General features: G+C 47.7%; 1 protein-coding gene across 1 annotated transcript; it reads right to left on the bottom strand.

Moving 5' to 3' along the window:
* Window positions 1-3,103: 3,103 nt before the first annotated feature.
* LOC136310527 (pancreatic lipase-related protein 2-like) lies at window positions 3,104-24,412 on the bottom strand. Its single transcript, XM_066239243.1, has 13 exons — window positions 24,310-24,412; window positions 23,567-23,615; window positions 21,119-21,273; window positions 19,584-19,709; window positions 17,672-17,806; window positions 16,903-17,014; window positions 16,009-16,128; window positions 14,579-14,698; window positions 8,415-8,533; window positions 7,704-7,833; window positions 5,175-5,286; window positions 4,109-4,276; window positions 3,104-3,220 (listed from the first exon to the last, which is right to left on the bottom strand). Exons 2-13 carry the CDS (start codon window positions 23,613-23,615, stop codon window positions 3,157-3,159), a joined length of 1,410 nt encoding a protein of 469 aa, XP_066095340.1. The 5' UTR covers window positions 24,310-24,412; the 3' UTR covers window positions 3,104-3,156.

Genomic DNA, 24,412 nt, shown 5'->3' with positions numbered 1-24,412 from the left:
CTAGCTAGCACTCGCTATACTTACACGTAATAATATGCAGCCCAAAGCAGCTTGTGTTTTCAAACAAGACCTCTTTGCATGTTGTCATTTAAAATAGCTCATATTCCTGAAGGTCAAGACTAAGTGGCAGTATTAGCATTTTGAGCTACTAAAAGAAAAAGTAATTTGTTTTCATTTAGCATAGTGCTTTATGAAATAGGTTTGCAAAGTAGTCATTATTTCTCCCCTATGGGAGGCTCAGAAGGCAGAAGGTAGAGATACCCGGTTTTTATACTGAGGGCTTTGGCTCACACCTGGGTCACCGCTAATGTCTCGATTAGGTGAGATATTGCAGAGTTGTGTGGTTTGTGCCTGGGCACATTAATACTAAGACACAACGCTGTCCACACAACAGTGGGCTCAGCTGACTCCAGGTCCTGGGTTTGGTCCTATGAGTAGTGCCATCTGGTACAGGGCATGACTGTCGGAGACTGAAGATAAAGGTTTTCGGTGTCACAGAGCCAGGTCCCCAAGAGAAAGAAGCCGGTTCTTGTGGTGTGTCATGGGAACAGTGGCGGATATATCAGATTTGAATCCAAATGCAGATGTGAGAGCATCCTGGGATCATAGAAACGCACTCAGCCACCTCCCACCAGCAGCCCTTCCTACCAGCCCCAGGTCCTAACTCCAAAACATTGTGAACCTCTTTCTCCCTCCTTTTCCTCTTAAATTTGGATTAAAAAAACTCTAAAATGTTACATAAAAATGATGTTGACAAACAGCACTGGATCCAGCACCTCAAATTAGCAAAGATGAACTTTTTGTCATTTTTGCTCCAAATTCTTTTGTAATGAAAAAATAATAACATTTCCGATAAAGAAGGACTCTATATGTCTATGTTTTGGTATTTTGTACCACAGACGCAGTGAATTGTAGTTTTTCGTACATAAATGGTATTTTCTGCAGCTAAATGGTATCTTCCCGATGCTGGCTTTTGTCCTGAACAGGATATTTGGGGGATCTTCCCATGTTGATACATATGGACCCTAGTTCATTAATTTTCATCACTGAAGTTATATTTTGGACAGTCTAATGGGTGTGAATGTCATGTTGTTGTTTTTGTTTATATTCCCTTTGTTACTAATGAAGGTGAATCTCAAACATTTATTCTGTTTTCTCTTTGTGCCTGGCCTGCTCGTGTCCCTTTGTCCATTTTTTTTTCTATTAAGTTATTCTTTTTTTTATGTATTCTGAATACCAATCTCTTAAGTCCACTTCAAGTACCTTCTCTGAGGCTGCACTTCTCTTTAATCTTGGTCACTGGTGACTTTGTTACTCTTAAAAAATAATGCTGACCTGCCCATCTTTCCTCTTCATTTATTGGCTGTTGCTTCTCATGCTTTATCTCATGGAATCAGCACAGCCACCCTGTGCAGCGGGCCACTGTTATCTGGGGACAGTGCTGAGGTTGGAGAACTGAAGAAGCCAGCCCAGGTGGTACAGGCAGAAAGACAGGCAGCTGGGATTCAAGGCTAGCTCCGCCCCCTGTGAGCCCTCTATCACACTATGGGAATTAGGAAGAGTTCAGATTGGAAAGTGTTATTTAAACTCTCAGAAGGGAACAGGCATGGTGGTTCTCCACCCTCATTGTACATCTTCCATGGATTTTTAAAAAATACTGGGGGGCTGGGCCCTACCCCAGAAACTCCAATTGGTCCAGGCCTGGCCGTGGGGTTTTCTTTAAACACTCCCCCCGACAATGCTATGACGCAGCTAGGGCTGAGAACCTCTGTTCTATAATTGGCAGTTTTATTGAGATCTAGGAAGTCTTGAAGGTCTCAGACAAGGACCTATATCACGCACCAGGACAAGGTTTGAAATGCTGTGAAGCGCGTCAGGGAAAAGAATTTTAGAAAACACAAAGAAAGGAGAAGGAAAGAACAACCCCGAGGCATTGAGCTCCAGCTCTTCGTTCAGCTAGGAATTAGGGGCGTCCCCATAAAGGGGAGGGGGAGCTCCTTCCACCCTCGTTCTCGGACTCGCACTGGGCGAGTCACCTCCGGTCTCTTCAAGCACCAGCCACAGCTGTCACCATGACACCCGTCACAGAATTGCTAAATGACGCCATTTGTGAATCCTAGGAATTAAACAGTAAATGCTCCCACTCCTCCCTCATAGGCAAACCTACACCACCATCCCCCAGCCCTGAAAGTGACACCCTCTACCTGGCAGCCTCTTCACTCACGGGGTCCCGGAATGAGTGGGCGGGTCAGTGGGGGTGGGGGCAGGTTAGTGGGTGGCCAGGCTTGGGTGGAGGCCAGGCTGGAAGGCCCACACTCCATACATATCATAAAAGGACATGAGATGCAAGCATATTTGCAATCGGGGAAAAATGTGGAGACCACGTCTGTGACCATCAGCAGGGACAAATGCACCATGTTCACCCCTCAGTGGAATCCGTGAAGCCCAATGAAGAATGAAGAAGCTCTTTCTGGACTATAATATCTTTCTGGACTGGAGAATAATATCCAATTTATTGAGAGTGTAAAAAGCCAGGTGAGAATGCTGTGTGCTGTAGGCTACCATTTTTTAAAGGGGCAGTTGTGGGATTGAGGTGTGTGGGATAGGTACCCACATATATGTATGTAGAATATTTCTGGGAAAAACTCTAGTTGTCTTTGGGAGAGGCGCTGGGAGACTTGGGGGCAAGGATGGAGGAAGACGCGCCTCGTGGAGGAATACTCTGCTGGATCATTTGCATGTTGTGCCACGTGCATGTATTAACGTATCTTTATTTAAGCCCCTCTCCCTCCATGGCGCAGGCCGGCTTAACGGTAGGTTCAGAGTTACTCATGCCACACAGTGTGCACCCCCATGAGGTCAGCGCGCTACCCGGGGATGTTAAAAGCTGCGTGGGCAACATGTGGACGTCGTGATGAGCTTTGCAAGTAGGGCAGACTTCACTGCCTACATTAGACACACAAAGTGCTCGAGAGAGATGGTGGCAAAGGACGGCCAGTGCAAGGTTTCAGGCTTTCCCTGTAGCCAACTGGGCTCCGGTCCCAGGAACCATTTCCGAAATGTGACCCCAGAACATGGAGAATGTCAAACACCTCAACGTCGATTCGAGGGCCTGAACATTTTATTACCACGAGGATACACGAGAGCACGGCCTCTTTAACAAGGGTAAAGGGATTGTAAGACGTCTTCTTTCACGGTGTCACCGCTACAGAAACGATACCTGCGGAGCAAGACGCGTACAGCGTGAGGCTCGTGAGCTTGCGGAAAGGTGACCTCAGCATTGAGCCCCTCCCTGGGAATCAGATCGGTTTGATTAGGAGGTTCTGCTACCCCAGGCGGAGGCCAGCTGATTCTTACTATGCAAAAACTACTTCAAGACCATCCTACCCTCCTGTAGCCTTTTAACCCGCTGAGAGTGAATCAGCTGTGTCAGACCAAGGATTTAAATAAAAGGGGCGGGGCCTCCCGTGAGCCCACAATGAATTCAGGGACCAGGGGCGCCCAGCTTGCCCAGAGGGGACTTTCCCTAGAGCTAAGATCCTGAAGGGTTCTTCTTACACTGCTTCTGCTATGTTCTCTCCCAGCTCTCACCAAGGAAGGTTCTATTCCCTCAGCAAGAGAAGGGCTCGCCACTGTGAGCTAGATCTCAACACAGTCCACATTCCTCCCATACCATCGTCTTCGTGCAAAACAATTTGTATCAATAAATGCACCCCAACTGAAATGAACTCAGAGATTTTCTACAACTACTGCCCAGGTGTTTTTCTTATAGTTTGAAATGAAAGTCTCAGTTTTGCCTCTTTCTCGAATCTAAGCCTTACCACTGATGCCTTGCTCCTGCTAAGCTGAATTTGGCTTAAAGAAAATGATGTTTGATTTTTGAAGTAAATCAGATGGATAGATGGAGAGTTAAGATGAATGACTGGGTAGGTGAATGGCTGGATGGGTAAGTGGATGGGCAGAAAGGGAAGAATGAATGGATGGGTAGACAGGCATGCAGATGGGTGGGGATTGGAAGTGTGCGTGTGTGTGCGTGTGTGTGTGTGTGCAGAGATCGATTGATAGGTAAATACAGAAACAAGACTTGGGTGGAATAAAAGATACGCACTCAGTTCCATCTTCGCCACTTTGCACCGTGATTTGGGAAGCCCCCAGCTTGGCCGGGAAGAGATTTATCACGTGGTTGTTCCAGAGGAACTTGACCTTCTGGATTTCTCCCACGTTGAGGTCCATATCAATGTCACGCATGTGACTTACATTTGGTTTGAGGGGGCCTCTGCAATCACAGACATAAAAGGTTGTTATCAGCTGGATATAAGAATACCTAGGATGACAGCAATCTATTGTTTCTCCAAACAACAGCTGCAGTGGTCAGTTTTCTGCAGTGATCTTGAACGACTCTATACTCATCCAGGGACTGCTACAACACAGACGTACTTGTGAAGAACACACCTTTAAAAAACACAGGCTCTAGATTTCCACTGGCTTAATTTGTTCCTAGAGGAAAGTCAAATATTTGGGGTGGCATATTAACTCCAAGTTCACTGCAGGAGTCTTGATGTCTTAAGTTTGAAGACATATGTGGTTCAGCAGAGGTCATTTGTGGGCACAAATTTTGGCATAAGAAATTGCCAAAGAACTTTAACATGAAAATTTAGTGCAAAAACACTTAAATTAGAATCTAATTTTACAGCACAGTATGCATGCATCCAACACATTTTTCCTGAGCACCTCATATGCCCAGCCAATGCTAGGTGCTGAGGTTACCACAGCAACAAGAAGCTGGCCTCAGGCTGCACGTGTGACGCGTGGTAGCATGTGAGGGGGATGGAGTGTTTGTGTTGGACAGGAAGGAGTTGCCATATTTATGTGCCTTAACCAAGGAGAATGTGCTATTCACCAAGCCTAAGCAGGGAGGAAGCAATGGTTGCCAATCCAAAAGGATTCCCCATTTTAAACAGTTTCTTCCTCCCTGGGCTTCGTTCCTCTCACATTGGGATGACTGCACTAGATGCTGAGACTTCCTCTGCCGCTGACATTCTGGGTTCCAATGGTTCTGTATACTATATGGCTAGTTTAGGTAAAAGTAGTTAGGTAAAAGCAGTTTATACCTAATCTTTTACGAATACTCTATTTTAGAAAGTATGGCATATTCACTTTTCTATCAAACTTACTTGAAAATCTGATATTGTTTTGAGTTTCCATTACTTCCATATAAAGCAATCCTGATGTACCCACTCACTTTCTTCTTCCCAGCCAGCGTGACTGACACCCTGTATCTCCAACCTGTGCAAAGAAAGAGATACAATCACTTCAATGAACTCATCGTGTTGAAAAAAATGACCCTATGGAAGCCTTCCGGTTCCAAGCTCTGAATCCCCCAAGAGTGTGAGGTAAGGGGGAGTGTGACTCAGGGTTTCCTTCAATGAAGTTGGGGTCCCAGGAATTCAGATTCTAGGTGGGGACTCAGAGAAGTGACTATTATAGTTCAGCGCAATCTTGTGCCAATTCAGCCATGTATGTGTTCTGATGGATGGACGCCACCACACTAAAAAGTTCACAGGGAGAGGGAGAGGTCTATGGCTCCAACCTTTAGACAAATCACTTACTGTTCCCTTTTTTTAATTTTTAATTTTTGTTATTTTCCCCATGCAATGGACATATACTCCATTAAGAGTTGACCCCAGGTAAAATGTAAAGAATAAAAATCAATCCTTCATGGGCACCCCTTCTCCCTGCCCTTCATCTCAGGTTCTTCCCTGAAGCAGCCAGTTTGGTCTCTATACTAAATCACGGCCAGGGGGTGATTTTGCTTCTCAAGGATATCTGGCACTGTCTGGAGACATTACTTATTGTCACACCAGGGAACGGAGCGGATGGGTGGGCAGAGGGCAACTGCATCTATTGGGTAGAGGCCACAGATTTGCTAAATATATGGCAAAGCACAAGACAGCCCCTCCCCAACAATAACAAATTATCCAATTGCCAATGTTGACAGAGCTGAGGTTGGTATGCCCTGATCTAGAACTTTCTAAGCAATTACATACACATACGAATACATAAAAATCATAGGCTTTTCCTCCTCTCGTAAATAGTGTACACAGCTCCTTTCCACTCTCTTCACCCATCCCCACGCCAGACTGATTCACTGCTCTTCTCTGTCCTGTGATCTAGAAGGTGGATCTCACCAGGGACCCTTGCTGCTGGCTTTCTGTTGGGTTCAGCCCATAAGAGGCTTGCACAGGAGGTCTGATGGCAGGAGGGGGAGATGAAGGTATCTCCTGCCCTGCACTCCCCCAACCTGGGTTCTTATACTGGTATCTGGGAGTAACTCACTTCCTCTGTGATGACACTCCATTCTGGGAGCCCTGCAGTGACTACATTCTGGGCACCTCAGCAGCCCTAGTTTATTCTTTAAACCCTGTCCACACCTTCAAAGCAGGCCTTTCTATGGGTCCCCTCATTTGAACCACTTGGATGGGTTCTATTTCCTGGAGGGACCCTGACTGGTATATGATATATTTCATGTTGTTTTGCTATTTGCTTTTCCCTTAATATGTCTTAGAGGTTCTCTATCTCCTCCTTTTAATGGTTATATACAGTACTTTGTTGTTTAACAATTGGTGAACATCTAGGTTTCTCCCTGTAATCTTTTGGTATTAAGAACAATGCTGGCCATGGCTGGTGGCTCAGTGGATAGAGTGTCGGTCTGCTGTATGGATGACCTGGATTTGATTCCTGGTCAGAAAACACAGGAGAAGCGACCATCTATTTCTTCCCCTTTCCCTCTAACTCCTCTCTCCCTCTTCCCCTCCCACAACCTGTGACTTGATTGGTTTGAGCCATGGCCCCAGGTGCTGAGGATAGCCTCATTGGAGTGTTACAACCTCAGGTGCTAAAAATAGCTCTGTACTCAAGCATTGGCCCAAGATGGGGCTTGCTTGGTAGATCCTGGTTGGGGCACATGTGAGAGTCTGTCTATCTCCCTTCCTCTCACCTAAAAACATTTAATTAATTAAAGAAATAAAAAAGAACAATGCTGTAGTGACCACCCTTGAGCATAGCTTCTTCTGTACAAGTGCAAGCATTTTCCTACGGTATGTTCCAGGTTAAAGGAATATGCAGGTAAGACGTTATAGATTCTGCCAAACTGTTTTCTTATGAAGTATTGTGAGGATGACATGAAATACTGTGTGTAAAAAGTGTTTTGTAAAGTGCTATGTGCATTTTTTTAAAAATTTAAAACTCCTTTGGGAAATAACTGCTCTTCAATTCAGCCACCATGTAATACTACTTATAATAAATGGATCTTGGTGATTTCACCGTCTTCTACTTTTTCAATGAGAAACTGGGCAAAATAACAACAAACACATAGCATGTTTGTGTGTGTGTATACAGGGGGATAATCATGGGGTGACTTTCTGAGTTACAGTGAGTTTGCATTCTTCTATTAATGGATCTGTCCTTCCTGTCACAGGGTCGGGTGGACATGTGACCCAGCCTAGGCCATTCATTGTACTGACTCCACTGATCAGGATCACTAGTTAAAGGGGTGAATGTGAGACCCAAGACAAATGCCATCTATTGTCCTTCCATTATAGCTCTTGCTGGTTGTAGCTGAGTTTCTGTCATCCTAACTAATGAGGCTGATACACCTTTTAAAATTACTTGCAACTTTTAAGTGGGTAAAAATGGAAACTTACGAGTAAAGTTACCGCTCTCTCCTGTGTTCAGGAAAAACGTTTGTCCCACAGCACTGGTTTTCCCCTGAAACTGATCAGCATAGTGCCCCATTTTGGGGCATCCTCCGGCTGGACAAGGGAAACAGTTATTCTAGTGAGAAGAAAAATAATTTGTCTGTGAGTTGTAGGCCTTCGACTCACTCATTCATTCACTCAATGGATCAATTTATCTTCTCATCCATCCACTCATTCATCCACCCATTCTTCCACCCACCCACCCATCCATTCATCTACCCATCCATCCATTCATTCATCTATCCATCCATCCATCCATCCATCCACCCACCCATCCATCCATCCTTCTACCCATCCATCCATCCCTCCTCCATCCTCTCATCTACCTAACCAGCTTTCCATTCATCTACCTGTTCTACCCTCAATCTATTGATTAACACATGCATGCATGCATCATACCCATGCCATCCACGCATCTCTTGAGAAATTTTTATAATGAAAAGTTGGGGATCTAGGGAAGGCCCAGCACAGTCAGGTCTGTGTCACCCACCTCCTGCCCACTCTGCTCCCGGAGGGTAGAAGGCTCTGTGAGGCTCAGCATTACCACGACCTCCCCTTATTAGTCATGGGGTCATATCTTTATTCTGCTCCAAGCCACAGGTACAAAACCAACAAAACAGTCACCCACATCTTCCCCAGGCCCCTGGGGTGACCTACCTCCTGAAATTCATCATAGGAGGCACATGGGTAGCCCAGGAAGCCGTCAGGATTGAGGATGCTGCTTGAGTAATACTTGTAGCTTCTCAGGTGATTGCAAGCTACAAAGTCTCGAGTTCCTGGAAAAGTAAAAGCCACAGGAGCTCACGGGAGCATTTCATTTTGGAAGCTCAAACCATTCTGACTGAGTAAGAAATCACCTCCATGTTTCACAGACGGGCGTCGGCATTCCTGAATGCCTTGGTCACAATTCAAAGTTTCTCTCATTGACTTTGACATTCTTTGGGAGCAAGTAGGAAATTCGGGGACTTGTTTAGTAATGATGTTTGGCTGGAGTGGGAGTTGCTTTCCTCTCCCCACCTCTTTCCCTTTGCTGAGGAGGGCTTACCCAGGGCTAGCCGGTGCTGGGGAGTGACGTGTTCTAACCAGCACATCTGTCCAAACGCCAGGGGCCAGGCATCTGGCATTAATGAATGATGAGGGCTGGTGGCGCTTTAGGGGCAGTGAGAGAAAACATACACAAAGGTGGAGGGAGAGAGAGAAAGAGGGAATAGCAATAGCTTCTATAAGGACTCTTACACTGGTTAGCCAGTTGTTGAATGTTAAGCCCCAGATGGCTGGGTCTTCTAATTTTTCATGAGAATCCAGCATCTTGACTTTTACATGGAAATGTTTCCATGCTTAAATGATAGCAGTACGCTCCCATTTTAAAACCAGTCACCTCGAAGGCCAACCACGTGCTGCTGTGGGTGGCGGGTCGCCAGAGGGCCACTGTTGGAGAGGACCACACGGGACAGGCCTTTCACAAGAAACAAGCTTTTCCATGTCGTGGCCTCAGGCAGAGAAATCCCTCCTCCTTACTATTCCAGGCACACAGTGAAGGCGGTGAAGATCAAGGTCACCGTGGCCCTCTGGTCACTCTGTTGCTGCTTTTTATTTACCAAGTTTTTCTTTAAACCCAAGTCCTCTTGTTTGCAAAACTGTTTTTTCATTTCTCCAACGACATGGTACAAAACTTCCCATGGCGTGATCCACAGTGACCCCAGGCATACCTGGGAACCACTTCTGGGGGGTCTGGGGGGCTTTTCCCACCACCCACAGAGAAAAGACCAGTCCCCTTTGTGCTGGGGGGATTAGCTCCGCACAGCCCACAGCCCTGCCTGCCCCAGGGCCCAGCGACTTCCAGCCAAGCCCGTTAGTTCCCCACACCAACGCTCATTACCAGACAACACAACCTGTTTCAAACTTAATTGTTCCTTTCATCCAAAATCGCTGCCCAGGGATCCCATAATAGAGAAGAGACTGGATTTAATTGTTCCTCAGTGCCCAGCGCCTGGGTGCTCAGAGCCCCACACAATAGAAGCACACTCCAGTGTGCATGGGCTTGTTCACTCTAAATTGCCTCTTTAATTAAACCTGGGCTCCTTTCTATTATGTGTGCCCTCCTCCTCGCCTCTGGGCGGGGCAGCCCTCATTGTGACTCTGGTGTTCCTTCGGGGAGCGGAACAGCCACGTCTTCCCCGGAGTTACATGGAAGAAGAGGTCAAAGGCTCCATTTACTGCCAGTGGATGTTGGTTGTTGCTTTATCGACTCTTTTCTTTCCCATTAAGCACATGGAATATTAAAATGCTACCGAAACCTGCTCAGCTCAATTGAATGAACTGTACTGAGCACCTGCTTTGGGTCTGGCCCTGAGCAGGGTACCAGGGAGTCTGAGATGTCCCGGACACAGTCCCCGGCCTCAAGAAACCCCCAGCTCAGAAAAATAAACACTAAAATGAAATGGTCACAGACTCAAAGCCTCTACTTTCGGGGAGGAGATGGAGCCTGGTCTCAAGGGAGAGGCCGCAGACACAGGGCAAAGGCCAGACAAGGGCACGTAATGGAGATGCTGCTCTAAGTCACCTGATATCAGGGGACCGAGCCCACTGTCTCAGGTAAACGGAGACACACATGCGGACAAAAGAGAAGTCACATACTAAACCTGACAAGCTCAGGGGAGGCCTGCACGGGGCCTTACAAACTCAGAGACCAAAAGTAAGCACATAGGATGGTCTGAACATAAAAATTCCTAACTCCAAGCAAGTTATTATGGTGGTTAGTCCCATCCAGGCCTGCAGCTTCCTTGTCAAAGGCCAGTCTTTATCTTAAGTAAATATATTTTCTTTTTGCATCAAAGATAATGTACCTTTGACATGTCAGAGTAATCTTTTCTAGACCCTTCCGGGCATGACCCTGCCCCCTCCACGAGAGCACCAGACCACAGAACCCCATTGTTGTCCTGTTCCCCAAATAGCGTCTCTATGTGCTGTAAACGATCCTTAACTCTTCTGTATCCTTCTCTGTAAAAGAAGTGTTTCCGTTTTATTTTTTATCTAATCCCAGAGATTTCCCCCACTTTGCTCTCTCCTGGAACCTTCACCTACCACCAATGAGTTTCCTGTAACCCTCCGAGGTCTCCTCCTTTCTCCTGATGTATCAAATAAGCTGTAAAACAGCCACACTCTGGAGCATTTCCTCAGTCTGTTGAGATTTTGCTTCCTAGCAACTGGTATCAGTTTGGCTCAAATCCATAAAAATTCTCCACAAGTTTGGACATTTCTGACATCAACACACACAAAGGCTTGTCCCCCCGGACCTCCCGGCCTTCCCTTCCGTGCACGCACTCCCTGAACCCACAGAGCACGACCCCCATGTCTTCCTGTCAGCTCAGTCCCTTTCCAGTGCCAGCAGCTGGCAACAGCAAAGGGCAAGAAAGTCAGAGCTGAGAGCAGCCCAAAATGGCCGACTTGGAGGATCGGGTGTCGAATGAGGAGAAGATGATTCTGGATCGCCTGTAGCTCCAAGAAGGTTGCTGAGGGCCATTCAAAAGCGGTGACTCCCACTGGTCTTCGCCAGTTTCCGGCCTGTGAGTTCCAGGGCCGGTACATCCAGCGGCCAGATACAGAGCATCAGCTCAAGACCTAACAACCATAGTTAGAGTGGTATCTTAAGGAAAGGCTCCTCACACCTGACCCAGCTAAGGCAAAGAAAACGTCACAAACAGCAAAAAGAGCAGTAGCAGCAGACAAGTAGTCCACAACAGATTACAGACAGCTGAAGCCATCCCAGGAAGATTTAGAAACAACACAGCTGAAAGCTGGAGTCAGACAACACCAACCCTATACTCAACGACACAAACAACATATTTGAAGGAGCAGTCTATATCGAGACAAAATGGGAAGACGGGGAAGTGCAATTCAAATGAATCAACTAGAGGAATCCCCAGAAAAAGAATGAAATGGAAATAACTAAGATGCTGGATGCAGAGTTTAGAATAATGATTGTGAGGATGCTCAAGGATCTTAGAGCAACCATAGATAGACAACATGAGTACCTAAACAATGAGATATCTGGCATCAAAAAGGACATTGAAATCATAAAAAAGGATCAGACAGAAATGACAAACACAATATCAGAAATGAAGACTACACTACAAGGAATGAAAAGCAGGTGGGATGAAAAAGAGGATCGAATCAGCAATTTAGAAGACAAGATAAGCAAAAGCACGGAAGCAGAACAGCAAAAGAAAAAGAGGATCAAAATGTCTGAGAAAACTCTAAGAGAGTTCTGTTACAATAGGAAGAGAAACAACATCTGCATCATAGGGGTTCCTGAAGGAGAAGAGAAAGAGCAAGGGATAGAGAACCTGATTGAAGAAATCATAGCTGAAAATGTCCCAAAATTGATGCAGGAAAAAGTCACACAAGTTCAAGAAGCACAGAGAATCCCATTAAAAAGGAACCCAAATAAACCTAAATGAAGACACATCATAATTAAAAAACCAAAGCTAAGAAATAAAGAAAGAATACTAAAAGCTGCAAGAGAAAAGCAGTCAATCACCTACAAAGGAGACCCCAAAAGGATGACATCCGACTTCTCAACAAAAACACTTGAGGCGAGAAGGGAATGGCAAGAGAGATTCAAATTAATGCAGAACAAGATCCTACAACCAAGACTTCTTTATCCAGCAAGGCTATCATTTGAAATAGAAGGAGAAATAAAAAGCTTCCCATACAAAAATAAAAAAAAACTCTCAAGGAATTTATTACAACCAAACCAATGATGTAAGAAGTGTTAATGGTCCTGTTGTAAACAGAACAAGGGTAAAGAGGAATGTAGATTTAAGATTTTAGAAATGCATCCAAATCGAAAAAGAAGAAGTAAAACTATAATTATTTGCTGATGATATGATACTGTACATAGAAAACCCTAAAGTCTCAGTAAAATAACTACTGGGCCTAATAAATGAATTCAGCAAGGTGGCAGGATATAAAATTAATATTCAAAAACCAGTGGCATTTTTATACACCAACGATGAACTGTCCAAAAGAGAAATTAAGAAAACAGTCCCCTTCACTACTGCAACAACAACAAAGAAAGTACCTAGCTGTAAATTTATCCAAGGAGGTTAAAGACTTGTACTCAGAAAATTATAAAACATTGATAAGAGAAATCAAGGAACATAATCGAATCAAAAATGGGCAAAAGAAATGAATAGACACTTCAAAGAGGACATTCAGATGGCCAATAGGCAAAAGAAAAAATGTTCAACATCACTAATCATTAGAGAAATGCAAATTAAAACCACAATGAGATACCACTACACACCAGTCAGAATGACACATTAACAAAACAAAACATAATAAGTGCTGGCGAGGATGTGGAGTAAAGGGAATCCTGCACTGCTGGTGGGAATGCAGACTGGTGCAACCACTGTGGAAAATGGTATGGAGATTCCTCAAAAAATTAAAAATGGAACTGCCTTTTGACCCAGCCATCCCACTTTTAGGAATATATACTAAGAACACCAAATCACTGATTGAAAAGAAGAAATGCATCCCCATGTTTATAGCAGCATTGTTTACAATAATGAAGATCTGGATACAGCCCAAGTGTCCTTCAGTGGACAAGTGGATTAAAAAGTTGTACTACATATACACATGGAATACTATGGGGCCATGAAAAAGAAGAAAATACCTTTTGCAACAACAGGGATGGACCTGGAAGCTATTATGTTAAGTGACATAAGCCAGACAAGAAATAAAAATATATGACTTCACTCATATAAGGAATCTAATGAACAATGTGAACTGAGGAACAGAATAGAGGCAGAGGAGGGATCAAAGGGACCAGTGAGCAAGTGGATAGAGGGAAAGGGGATGAGAGGATGAGATCAGAGAAGGGAAAGAGCTTGGTGACATTATATATACATAACAGCATTATAGAGAGAAGAGCAAATCCTGGAGGAAAGCGGAGAGGGTGTTGGGGGAGGGGACAAGAAGGATATTGAGGGGAATTCGGGGGTGCGGGAGGATGTATTCAGTGGGACACTTGAATCTATGTAAACGCAATAAATTTAAATCAATAAAAAAATAAGAAATCCAAAAAAAAAAAAAAAAAAAGAAAGTCAGAACCCTCCAAATCTTTGCGCTTGCCCTCCAAGGAGCAAGCAGTGAATGTGGGAGGGGGAAGGGCAAAGCCTGAGCTGGGTATGTGCCAATGTGTGTCTAGCTCAGGTCTCAGTGTCCTCAGAAAGGGGAAGACGACAAAGGCTAGGGTCTGAGTTCAGGGTTTTGCAGCCAGAAATTGGGCTTCCATATAAGGTAGGCTTGGGCACCTTGATCTGGTTTCTTTACCTGTAAAGTGCGGATAAGCAGAGTAACTATCTCATGACATTGTGCAAATGCCTGGGACAGAACGAGCACACCATAAGTTAGGGGTCCCCAAACTTTTTACACAGGGGGCCAGTTCACTGTCCCTCAGACTATTGGAGGGTCGGACTATAAAAAAAACTATGAACAAATCCCTATGCACACTGCACATATCTTATTTTAAAGTAAAAAAACAAAACGGGAACAAATACAATATTTAAAATAAAGAACAAGTAAATTTAAATCAACAAACTGACCAGTATTTCAATGGGAACTATGCTTCTCTCACTGACCATCAATGAAAGAAGTGCTCCTTCTGGAAGTGCAGCGGGGGCGGATAAATGGCCTCAGGGGGCCGCATGTGGCCCGCGGGCCATAGTTTGGGGACCCCTGCTAAGTGGTGGCCTTGCCACTGCTCCTCTTTCTCCCCAAGTGGAATAGCTGCTGACTTGCTTTGCTAATTTACATACCTTCCCACAGTCCGTTGATATCAACGATGGTTGAAAGGATGTTTTTCTTACACCCAGGCATTTGCTTGCCTCCATTGGGGTAGAAATCCAGATGGCCCACCTTCTGGCTCATTCCAAAACCTGGAACATTGGAAGCAGAGGTTGTCAGGGAGGGAAAGGGTCTCAAGGCGAGGTCAGGGCCACAGGGCGTGTCCAGCTCCTTCCAATGAGAATGAGAATCTTCTTGGCATATTCTCCCTCAGTGTGGCCACCTGTCTGGCTTTGCAAAAAATTCTCAAAGAGCCCTTGGCAAGACAAGGAGGGAGGAGAGAGCAGAGGAAGTGAGCGTGCATATATGTGTGCTTGTGTGTGTCTCTGTCTCTGTCTTGGGCAGGCCCTGAACAAGAAGGATATACCCTGACACCATTATGCATCAGTAGACACATATCAGGACTGCTGCAATTTCTATTACTTCATTCATTTTAAAATGTTGACTTCTATATTATATATATATATGTATATATGTATATATGTATATGTATATATATATATATAGTTATAGGGAGGCCATATAACATTGTATTATTATTATATTGAGAGCCCAGCATACTGACGGGACACTTCGATTTTCTAAGCACACAGACCTGTGATCACATCTTGGCCCTATTTAATATATAGTATATAATATAATTATATATAATATAATTATATTAATATATAATATTCTGTGATCTTGGGTAATTACCACAGCTCTCTGAGCCTCAGTTTGCTCAGCTATGAAACAGTAAAAATAAAGCCCACCTTTTTAGGGTTGTTACTATGATTAAGGAATTAATGTGTACAAAGTGTTCAGGGCTGCACATGGTAATCATCATCATTATTAAGGACATACCCTTTTATGGGCATGTTTCATGAGTGGTTATGTAAGAAAATATTGAAAAAAAATAACGTTTTTATTTACTATTTAATTTTTACACATTTTAGCATTTTAATTTATTGAAAATAAAAAAATCCTTCACCCATTTGATTTTAGAAGAAATAAAGGAATATATTTAATCTCTAATAACACAAACTATAACCAAAGCTTTCACAAAAAAAGTAGAGCAAAAAATTCAAAAATTAACTTTGCATTTTACAAGTATAGATCAAGCATCTATAATACATCTGCCTCTCTGGATAGTGGCAGGTTAGGGAAGGGTTTGAAGACTGAGCAGCAACCTTCCACGAGCTAGAGAGTATTTTTTGTCCTACCCAGGCCACAGGCAGATGGCACTGGCACTGTCCTGGCTGTTTATCTGTAGCTGGCACCCGGTTGGTGTACCAGCCATTTCCGTAGTTAACTGTGTTGAACACCACCCCTGGCAACATATGTATGTGGTGGGTGGTGGGGTACCTGGCCCTACTCTCCCCAGTTACAGCCTAGTCACCAAGAGGTGGAGTGAGGGACTCACCTAGGAAGGGGACAATGGGCGCAGCATCTGTGTGAATCACATCCACAAACATGGCGTCAGATGAGTCCAGCCGGATCTCCTCGGGCGTGCCCTGGAAGCATGGCTCTGCTGGGTCCAGTCCTGACAGGGGGAGGTGGACAGTTAGGCCATATTCTCAGATGCACCAGGTAGTATCCCCTGTACCCACAAGCTCCCTGGGGGTATCTCCCTGGAGCAGGGGTTGCCCAGCTCATCTCCAAAGAGAAGCAGAAGGTGGCATACAGGACTTGGGGAACCCCTATCCTTCACCTAGTAACTAGCCAGGTACTCTGAGCAAAAGAGACATTCATTAAACTGTTTGTGAATTACACACAAACCTGGCTGCCTAGGGGTCTGTGTCTATGTCTGTGCTTCCTCATCTTGCCTAGTGATTTCTTCGTTTGTTCATTCATTCGTTCATTCATTCATTCATTCATTCATTCTCAGTAGTTACTGAGCACCTCCTGCGGCAGGTCTCAGCTAGCCTCTTTCATTTTCTGCCTCTGACTGGCACAGCGAAGACAATAAGCATTGGTGGAACTGATGAATTAGCATTAAAAAACCATTTCACTTGTTAAAAATCTACCCTACTCTAGCAATTATTATCCTGAAATTATGGGTTTAATGATATATATATATAACACATAAATATATAGTTATTAATATAAGTTATATATATTTATAAATATTTTTATTTACAATCATATACTTTGTAGTTCACATGAAAATAAATGGGCAATTATTTCTTATTCTAAATCGGGCAGCACCTAAATAAAATCAGTTCCCGGAGGACCAGTAGGGGCGCCCTTGGCCTCGGAAAGTGCACGTGGCTGGACTTCCACCGCCCGCCCCCGGGCGGGACCCGGCGCCCCGTACCTGTGATCCTGCCCACGTGGCCCCCCAGCCGCCTGCCCGCCTCCGCGGCCGCGTGCGCGCCCAGGCTGTGGCCGATGAAGTGCACGTTCTCAAGGTCGTAGCCCCATTCATTCTGCAGAAGGATGGCGCGTCAGGTCGCCCGGGCCCGGAACGAGGACGCGCCAGCTCGGGGACCAGGGATAGGGGTGGGTCTCGGGAGGAGCGACCGGGCCGCAGGCCACCGCAGTCTCCGAGCCCCGCGGACCGGCAGATGCGCGGGCCAACAGTGCTGACTAGCGGCCACCGTGTCAACTGCAGGCCGCCTTGGCGGAGCCGGGACGGGCTCTGCGTGCTTCCATCCACTCCCCGCCGCAAGGCCTCCTTCTCGTCCCGGGCGGGGCGTGGGCCCCGCTGCGAGAGCGTGGGCAGTGGGCCCAGCTCTGGGCGCTCCGGAATAGACCTTCCAGAAGCCTTTCCCTTCTATGAGAATGAAGACCCATCTGCTGGTCTGAGAACTGTCGGGCGGCCCAGCCTGCTCTAGAATTCCCAGAACAGCCTGCAAGGAAGGCTTATTTCCAAAGGGGAAACGGAGCCTCAGAGGGGTTGGTTTGCCCCAGGCACCACAGCTAGGGATCTACAGGACACTCCAGGAGGGAGGAAGGTTGCAGCTTCATTTCAGGAAAAACCCCTCTATGCTTCCAGGCTTCTAGGCCGACCCCCTGCCCACCAGTCCCCTGACGTCCCTGCCTCTGCCCCCTCCCCACGGGATGTGGCCCAGGCAGGGTTTTACCGACAGCCCCTGTACTAAGAAAGCCAGCTCTGCTCCCACGACTCGAATGTTGTGGACAGCCTGGTTGTAGTCCGTCTTGGCCCCACGTCTCCAGTCCACACAGATGCAGTTCACCTCCTCAACTTTGAACATATTCTGGGGAGAGAAACACGAGGGAGAAACCAGGGTATTAACAAGTGCAGGCGACACACTCCCCATGTAGGAATTCACACCCACGAAGCACCTGCTTTCTCTCAGAGCTTTAATATTCCCCCCACATGTCCTCACCCTCTCCACATCACTATGAACTGGCTATCTTGTCCCCACTTAACGGATGTGGACACTGAGGCCTGGAATGGAGTGATTTGTGCAAGGTCTCCCAGATGATTATTGACACAGCCAGGTCAAAAAAGATCACTTACTAGATCAGGGCTTAGCAAACTATTACTGGAAGGCCAGATCTACCTGCTCTTATAAACAAAGTTTTATTAGAACACAGCCACATGCATCTGTTTACGTATACTCTCTCTCTGCTTCTGAGCTCTAGCGGAGTTGGGTTGAAACCATATGACCTGCAAATGCTGAAATATTTACTACCCGGTCTTTTACAGGAAGTTTGCTGACTATTTTTCTATGTAGTTGGAGCCACAGGGGAGCTGCTTTTTTGTTTCCAACAACGCATAATTGGGAGATAGAAGGTTTTGATGGAGGTACGCTCCAACTCTCCCAGATATATGCATCTTCTGTATTGTGTGGCATGACTATGGTATACTGTTACCTTCAGGAGGGAGGTGACACATGGTGTCCAAGTGCTGGTACTGGCCCCTGAAGGGGACCAAATATATAAATGTCAGAAAGGGCCACTGTATATCTTGTGTTCATTTGGGGGTGCCCTGGACTATATCTTGGATTGAGGTGGTGAGAAGTTGGCTGGAGGCCAGGGCATTGTGATGGACCATGTCCCCCTGACCTTCCCAGCTCCAGGGTCACACGGCCTCCTTCTGAGACCTGCGGGCACGTGTGAGCACCCTAACCTCAAGAGGAGCAGATACCCGTGGGAGGCAGCTGCTCGGGGTATACCCCAGTGACAAGGTTAAAAGCCATGCCCATGGGGATGTCCTGCAGATGGAGTCTCTGGACACAAGTGGGGGTATCTTACCGACAGAAGACCTGGTTTTGCATTCTACCTCTGGATTTAACTCTGTGCAAATATTGAACTTTTTGTGCCTTAATTTCTTCTTTTATAAAATGGGAACAATAACTATACCTTCCTCACAAAATTGCTGGGGGGATTAAGTGAGACAAAGACCAAGAAATGTCAACACAGTGTCAGGCTCATAGTAGGCACTCGAAAAATGGACGTTACAAATAATAATTCATTACTCATATTCGCAATAGCTTTAGAACTGCACTGTGCAGCGTTGTGGCCACTAGCCACATGTGGCTAGTTATAATGAATTAAAGTTAATTAAATTTAAATTTTAATTCTTTGGTCACACTCACCACATTTCAAGTGCTCAGTAAGCAGAGGTGGCTAGTGGACAGTGCAGATATAAAACATCCACACCGTCCACAGAAAGTTCTATTGGATAGCAGAGCTTTTGAGGGTAAAGTTTAAGTTGTTATTTTTTTCAATGTCACATAAGGGTTTTGTATAAACCATCAGAGATAAAAGCCAGGTAATTTGATTCAGTCTCCACTTAGGGGACTTTCTGATGGGACGCTGGGTCTTTTCAGCTTTAAGAGGAGATGGCCGGCGAGAAGTCAGTGGGTCGGGAGAAGCTGACAATGGCTGTTTTTAGAAAGGAGCCATCTGTCCCTAGGCGCCTGCTTCCCCAGTCGCAGGGGCAGGGAGCTGCAGTGTTTGAATCTGTGTGCGGGATGCTGGTCTCACCAGGGAGCGGCCTGGTGAAGGAGGCAGGCGGGCCCCTACCTTGCACATGTCGGTCAGCCAGCTCTCCTCCCCCTTGTCTATGAAGCCATGGATGATGAAGCGCGTCTTGCGGCCCAGTTGGAAGTTGGAAGCCTCGACAGTGGCTAGGTCCGTGGCAGAAATTCGCTGGTTAAAGTAGGGAAGACAAATTTGGATGTTGGCCTTTCTAATTAGAGCCAGTTCTAGCAAGACTGAGGTCATAGGTTCAACACTCATAAAGTTGGGTCAGGCTAGAACGGGAGTTCCTGACATGGGGTTCAAGGATGGAATTCAGGAAGTCCAAGTTCATGGACTTTCTAGCATTTATGCTAATTATGAAATTGGGTGACAAGCCACAGTCATCGCAGCCACACTCTGTCACCAATGGAAGTCACAGGTGTTTTCCTGTCACATTGCAGTTGTTACAGATGTCTTAGAAATAATTTCTTCTCATTACTATTTTAAGTGACAGTAGTAATTAGACCAACTCTTAGATCTTGTTATTTGGTGATATAATAATCAAGCAGCATATATATTACTATATCACATATTTATCTTTTTTAATGTTCCGATAACTGTTTTTTGATATAATGGCTTCCTTTTATAATCCCATGTGTTTTATTTTGTGTATTTAAGCACCTAGTCTTGAGAAGGGGCCCTTAACTTGCCCGGATGGTGGAAGAGGTCCCTGGTACAGAAAAGATGAAGGACCCCTGGACCGGAAGCACCGGGCATGAGGTAGGTGCCGCTCAGTGGGGCTGTGCGGGGCGGCTCAAGTGCATGGGGCTTGAGAACTGACTCCTGCATGCCAGGGCCTGTGCAGGCCCCTTCACCAGCCCCACGGTCACCGTGCCCCAAGAAGGATCCCAAGATAAAAACAGCCCAACTGCCATGTCCAAGCAGACTCCCAGCTAGGGCTCTGAATGGGCAGTTTGTCACCTGGAATGCCACAGCAGCTGACCTCAGGGGTCTATAGACAGTCAGCAGGCTCCCTAAATTCTCAGGGATGGACCTGTGAGCAGCCGGAGTCCCGAGCCTGTTCTTCCTGGTCCTGTCTAAGCACCTGGGGGAGCCTGTCCTGCCCCCACCTGGCAGGCCTTCTGGGAACTGAAGGTAGCTCCCAGGTCCTTACCTTCTCACCTTTGGGACTGAATGTGCCCCTTTCCCCACCTGTCTTCTGGCCCCTCGGGAGGGCTTTACACCCTGCCTCTCTCAGTCCCTGAGAGGCTTTCCTCCTTCCACTGCCCAGGGCAGAAGACAGACCCACCAGGCCTGGATTTCTCCATAACTGTGGCTCATACCCCCTTCCTCCCAGGATCAGGGTGCTAACGCCGGGAAGCTCTGTGCACAAGTGCATGAAATGTGTAAGTTTCTGGGTTGGGCCTCCGTAGACCTCATCAAGGGCTCCGATCCTGAGAGCTAAGCTGGCTAACGTCAGGAGGGAGCACCACCCGGAACGTTCCACAGCAGTACATTTTTCCTTGGACAACTGCGGGAAGGTCCCAGGGTGGGCGCTCAGACCCACCGCCAAGGCATCATTTCATGCCCGTTCTTACTTGGTAGTTGTTTGGATTCTCATTCGTGTACAGAAGAAAGCGCGTGTCGATGTCCTTGGGGGCCCAGGGAAATAACTTTGAGGGTCGCTGGAAGATCCCGCCCCAGGGTTTATCATCAGAGAAGCAGCCGAAAGGTCCATAGCAGATCTCCCTCCCTGGGGCAGGGAGAGCAACAGACAGGACACGGGTGAGGTTCTGGGAAGGCGGGGCGTCCTCCCAGCCACAGGGGGACTTTTCAGAGTGCAGCCCAGGGCCGGCCCAGGCCAGCGTCGGTCTCCACCTTGCTGGCAGTGCTCCCCAACTTCCACGGGGACGACACCACCTGGCCGCTGGGGATGATGAATGTGTGTATCTCCTGTACCCATTCCCAACCCTTCCCTCTGAGATTTTGATTCAGAGTTGGGTGGGGGGCAATAGAAACTACATGTTGAATGCTGTTTTAACCCTATCAGCAGGCTAGTATGTGGTGGCTGAGAATTCCTAAGGACCTTCGGCCTTAAAACTACCTATACCAGTACACCCCAGATGACCCCTGATATGTACTCATCCAGCATCCGGTGTTTATCAAGTGCCGGCGAATTCTGGAGCATAGAGACAATGCTTGATTTGTTCTGACGTCCGTGTCACCCCCAGCGCAGACCACACACACAGCGGTCCCTCATGCCTGTTTGTCCAGCCCACATGTCCTCATGTCATCTGTTTATTACACGCATTTTCCCCCAAATTATTCTCTGCCCTTTCAGATTTTCCCTGTTGCTTTTTGACAACAGCAGGGATGATCTAATTTTGCATCATTTTGTATATCGTAAGGGCTCAAGACACACAGCCGATGACCCACATAACCACCTCTAAGTCTGAAGGTCCTTTCTCTGGTCCGCAGCATAAACTTTTGCACAGAAAGTGCTCGCTGAGAGTGACGTGACCAAATGGGGGGGGGGCGCTCAGTGGGTCTTCACTCTTAGGTGTCCTCAACTCCTGAATGGATGGTGACAAATGTTGGCCATCCACTCAAAAACTAATAATAGTTAACACTGATTCTTTACTACGTGCCTGATACCACTATAGAGCTTTACGCACATTAGCCCTTTCAAGCCTCAAACAGCCCATGAGTAAGGAATCACTCCCCTTTTACAGACAGGAAAACCAAGGCACAGAGAGACAAAGAGAGCTGCCCAAGGTCATAGCCAGTGGCAGAGCCAGGATCTGAACCGGGGAAGATTAATTGGGAATAAAGCTAGGCGCTGAGGAGTCACGAAGACAAGTCAGGTACAAACCCTGCCCTGAATGACATGAACTCTAACAGGGCAGCAGCAGTACGGCCTTGACGTCCTTCCGGGAGGAGGGACCAGTCCTGGAGGAAGGGCGGCTGGGAGCTAAGGCCGCTCTTGCTTCGGGGGGGGGGGTAAATGCAGGGGCTCGAAGGTGGGGTTCAGACAGCGGGCTGTTAGGTAGATAGCGGGGAGGGCTGGAGGGTGTGGGCTGGTGAGTGGGGGGGGCTAGGGCTCTGTAAAGGGGTTTCAGGGAGCCTGCGAGAGGTGGGGTGGGGTGGGCCTGGGAGGTAGCAGGCATTCTCCTCTTGGGGACAGTGGAAATGAAGGGGAAGGCGGAGGGTGGAGGTCAGGGTGGTGCCCGTGCCTGGGCAGACGAGTCTGAGGCCCGGGGCAGGCCTGGAGAGCTGCCGGAAATGGGAGGAGGCAGAAGCTGGGCAGAAGGGAAGCCCCGGGAGAAAAGAAGGGTGAGGGGATGCCCACACTGAGGGCAGAAGGGCACAGCAGATGGACAGAGGAGGTCACGAGACGTCAGAGAGGCCAAGGAGCGGCCGGACCGATTGGGGTCCTGCTCTCAGGAGCCAGGTCTTGCTGCACAGTCAAGATGGAAGCAAGGCCAAGAGTGGGCTGGGGACAAGCGGGGGGACAAGAGGGAGGGACCGTGGTGCAGAAGCAAGCCCAGCAGAAGCTGGAGAGCTTGGATTGGAGCTGGAGAGACAGATAGTAACTGAGAGGAAGGATGGACAGGGTATGAGCGAAGGAGTGGGTTCAAGTGACAGGCCTGCAGGACAGCAGTTCTCTGGGGGACATGCCCATGTGGCTTTAATCTACAGACATGCACTTGTCCACTCAAGGGATGGAGGGTGTTGGGGGCTGTCCAGGGCGCCCACCCTCCACCTGGCCCAGCAGCCTGCCACGTCGTTCGCACCCCCACAGCCACTAGAGCCGTTGCAGGGGGAACAGGGCCACTGGGTCCCCGGGGTCATCTGTGTCCAGCATGTTGCCCTGTGTCTGCCAGCGTCAATACTCCCTGAATGGTGGCAAATGCTTTTCCTTGAAATAATGATAATGCTATTGATTATGATTAAAATAACGATGGTGATGCCTCTAACTGCTCCACCCAAAGGCCAGCCCAGGCAAGGTCGCTTTCTCCCCAAAGGGCTAGTGACAGCCTCCTCACCTCTGACTGTGGCCAGCAGGAGAAGGCCGATGGTCCAAGAGGGCAGCATCTACACGGATGAAAACACAGGCACAGACCATGTGGACAGTCCCCGAACCCAGTCAGGGCAGGTGCCTGGAGAGCACCGGGGGCAGTGAGCGAACCCAGACAGGGCAGGCGCCTGGAGTGCACCGGGGACAGTCACCGAACCCAGTCAGGGCAGGTGCCTGGAGTGCACCGGGGACAGTCACCGAACCCAGACAGGGCAGGCGCCTGGAGTGCACCGGGGACAGTGAGCGAACCCAGCCAGGGCAGGTGCCTGGAGAGCACCGGGGACAGTGAGCGAACCCAGTCAGGGCAGGTGCCTGGAGAGCACCGGGGACAGTGAGCGAACCCAGCCAGGGCAGGTGCCTGGAGTGCACCGGGGACAGTGAGCGAACCCAGCCAGGGCAGGTGCCTGGAGAGCACCGGGGACAGTGAGCGAACCCAGCCAGGGCAGGTGCCTGGAGAGCACCGGGGACAGTCACCGAACCCAGACAGGGCAGGTGCCTGGAGTGCACCGGGGACAGTGAGGGAAACAGAAGCCCAGGCCTGGGCCCCTTCAGGCTGCCCCTCAAGGCAGGGACCCTGAGGCTGAGACCTCCCTACATACGGGGAGTAGGGCACCTCTGCAGGGCCCCAGAATCAGGGTCTCCCCAGTGCAGTGGCTCCCCCCGCCTCAGGGTCCTGTCCCTTGTGCAGCCCTGGCCCTGGCCCAGACTTACTGTGTGACACCAGTGCTCCACTCAGCCCACAGGTTGGCCGTGGCCTTTTATAACCAGGCTTTATCCTTTGGACTCCGTAGAGGAGAGGACAGGAGAGATAGAG

Source organism: Saccopteryx bilineata, chromosome 7 (genome assembly GCF_036850765.1).
Source record: "Saccopteryx bilineata isolate mSacBil1 chromosome 7, mSacBil1_pri_phased_curated, whole genome shotgun sequence".
In the NCBI taxonomy this organism is placed as follows: domain Eukaryota; kingdom Metazoa; phylum Chordata; class Mammalia; order Chiroptera; family Emballonuridae; genus Saccopteryx; species Saccopteryx bilineata.
This window is presented reverse-complemented; position numbering and strand designations above follow the sequence as displayed.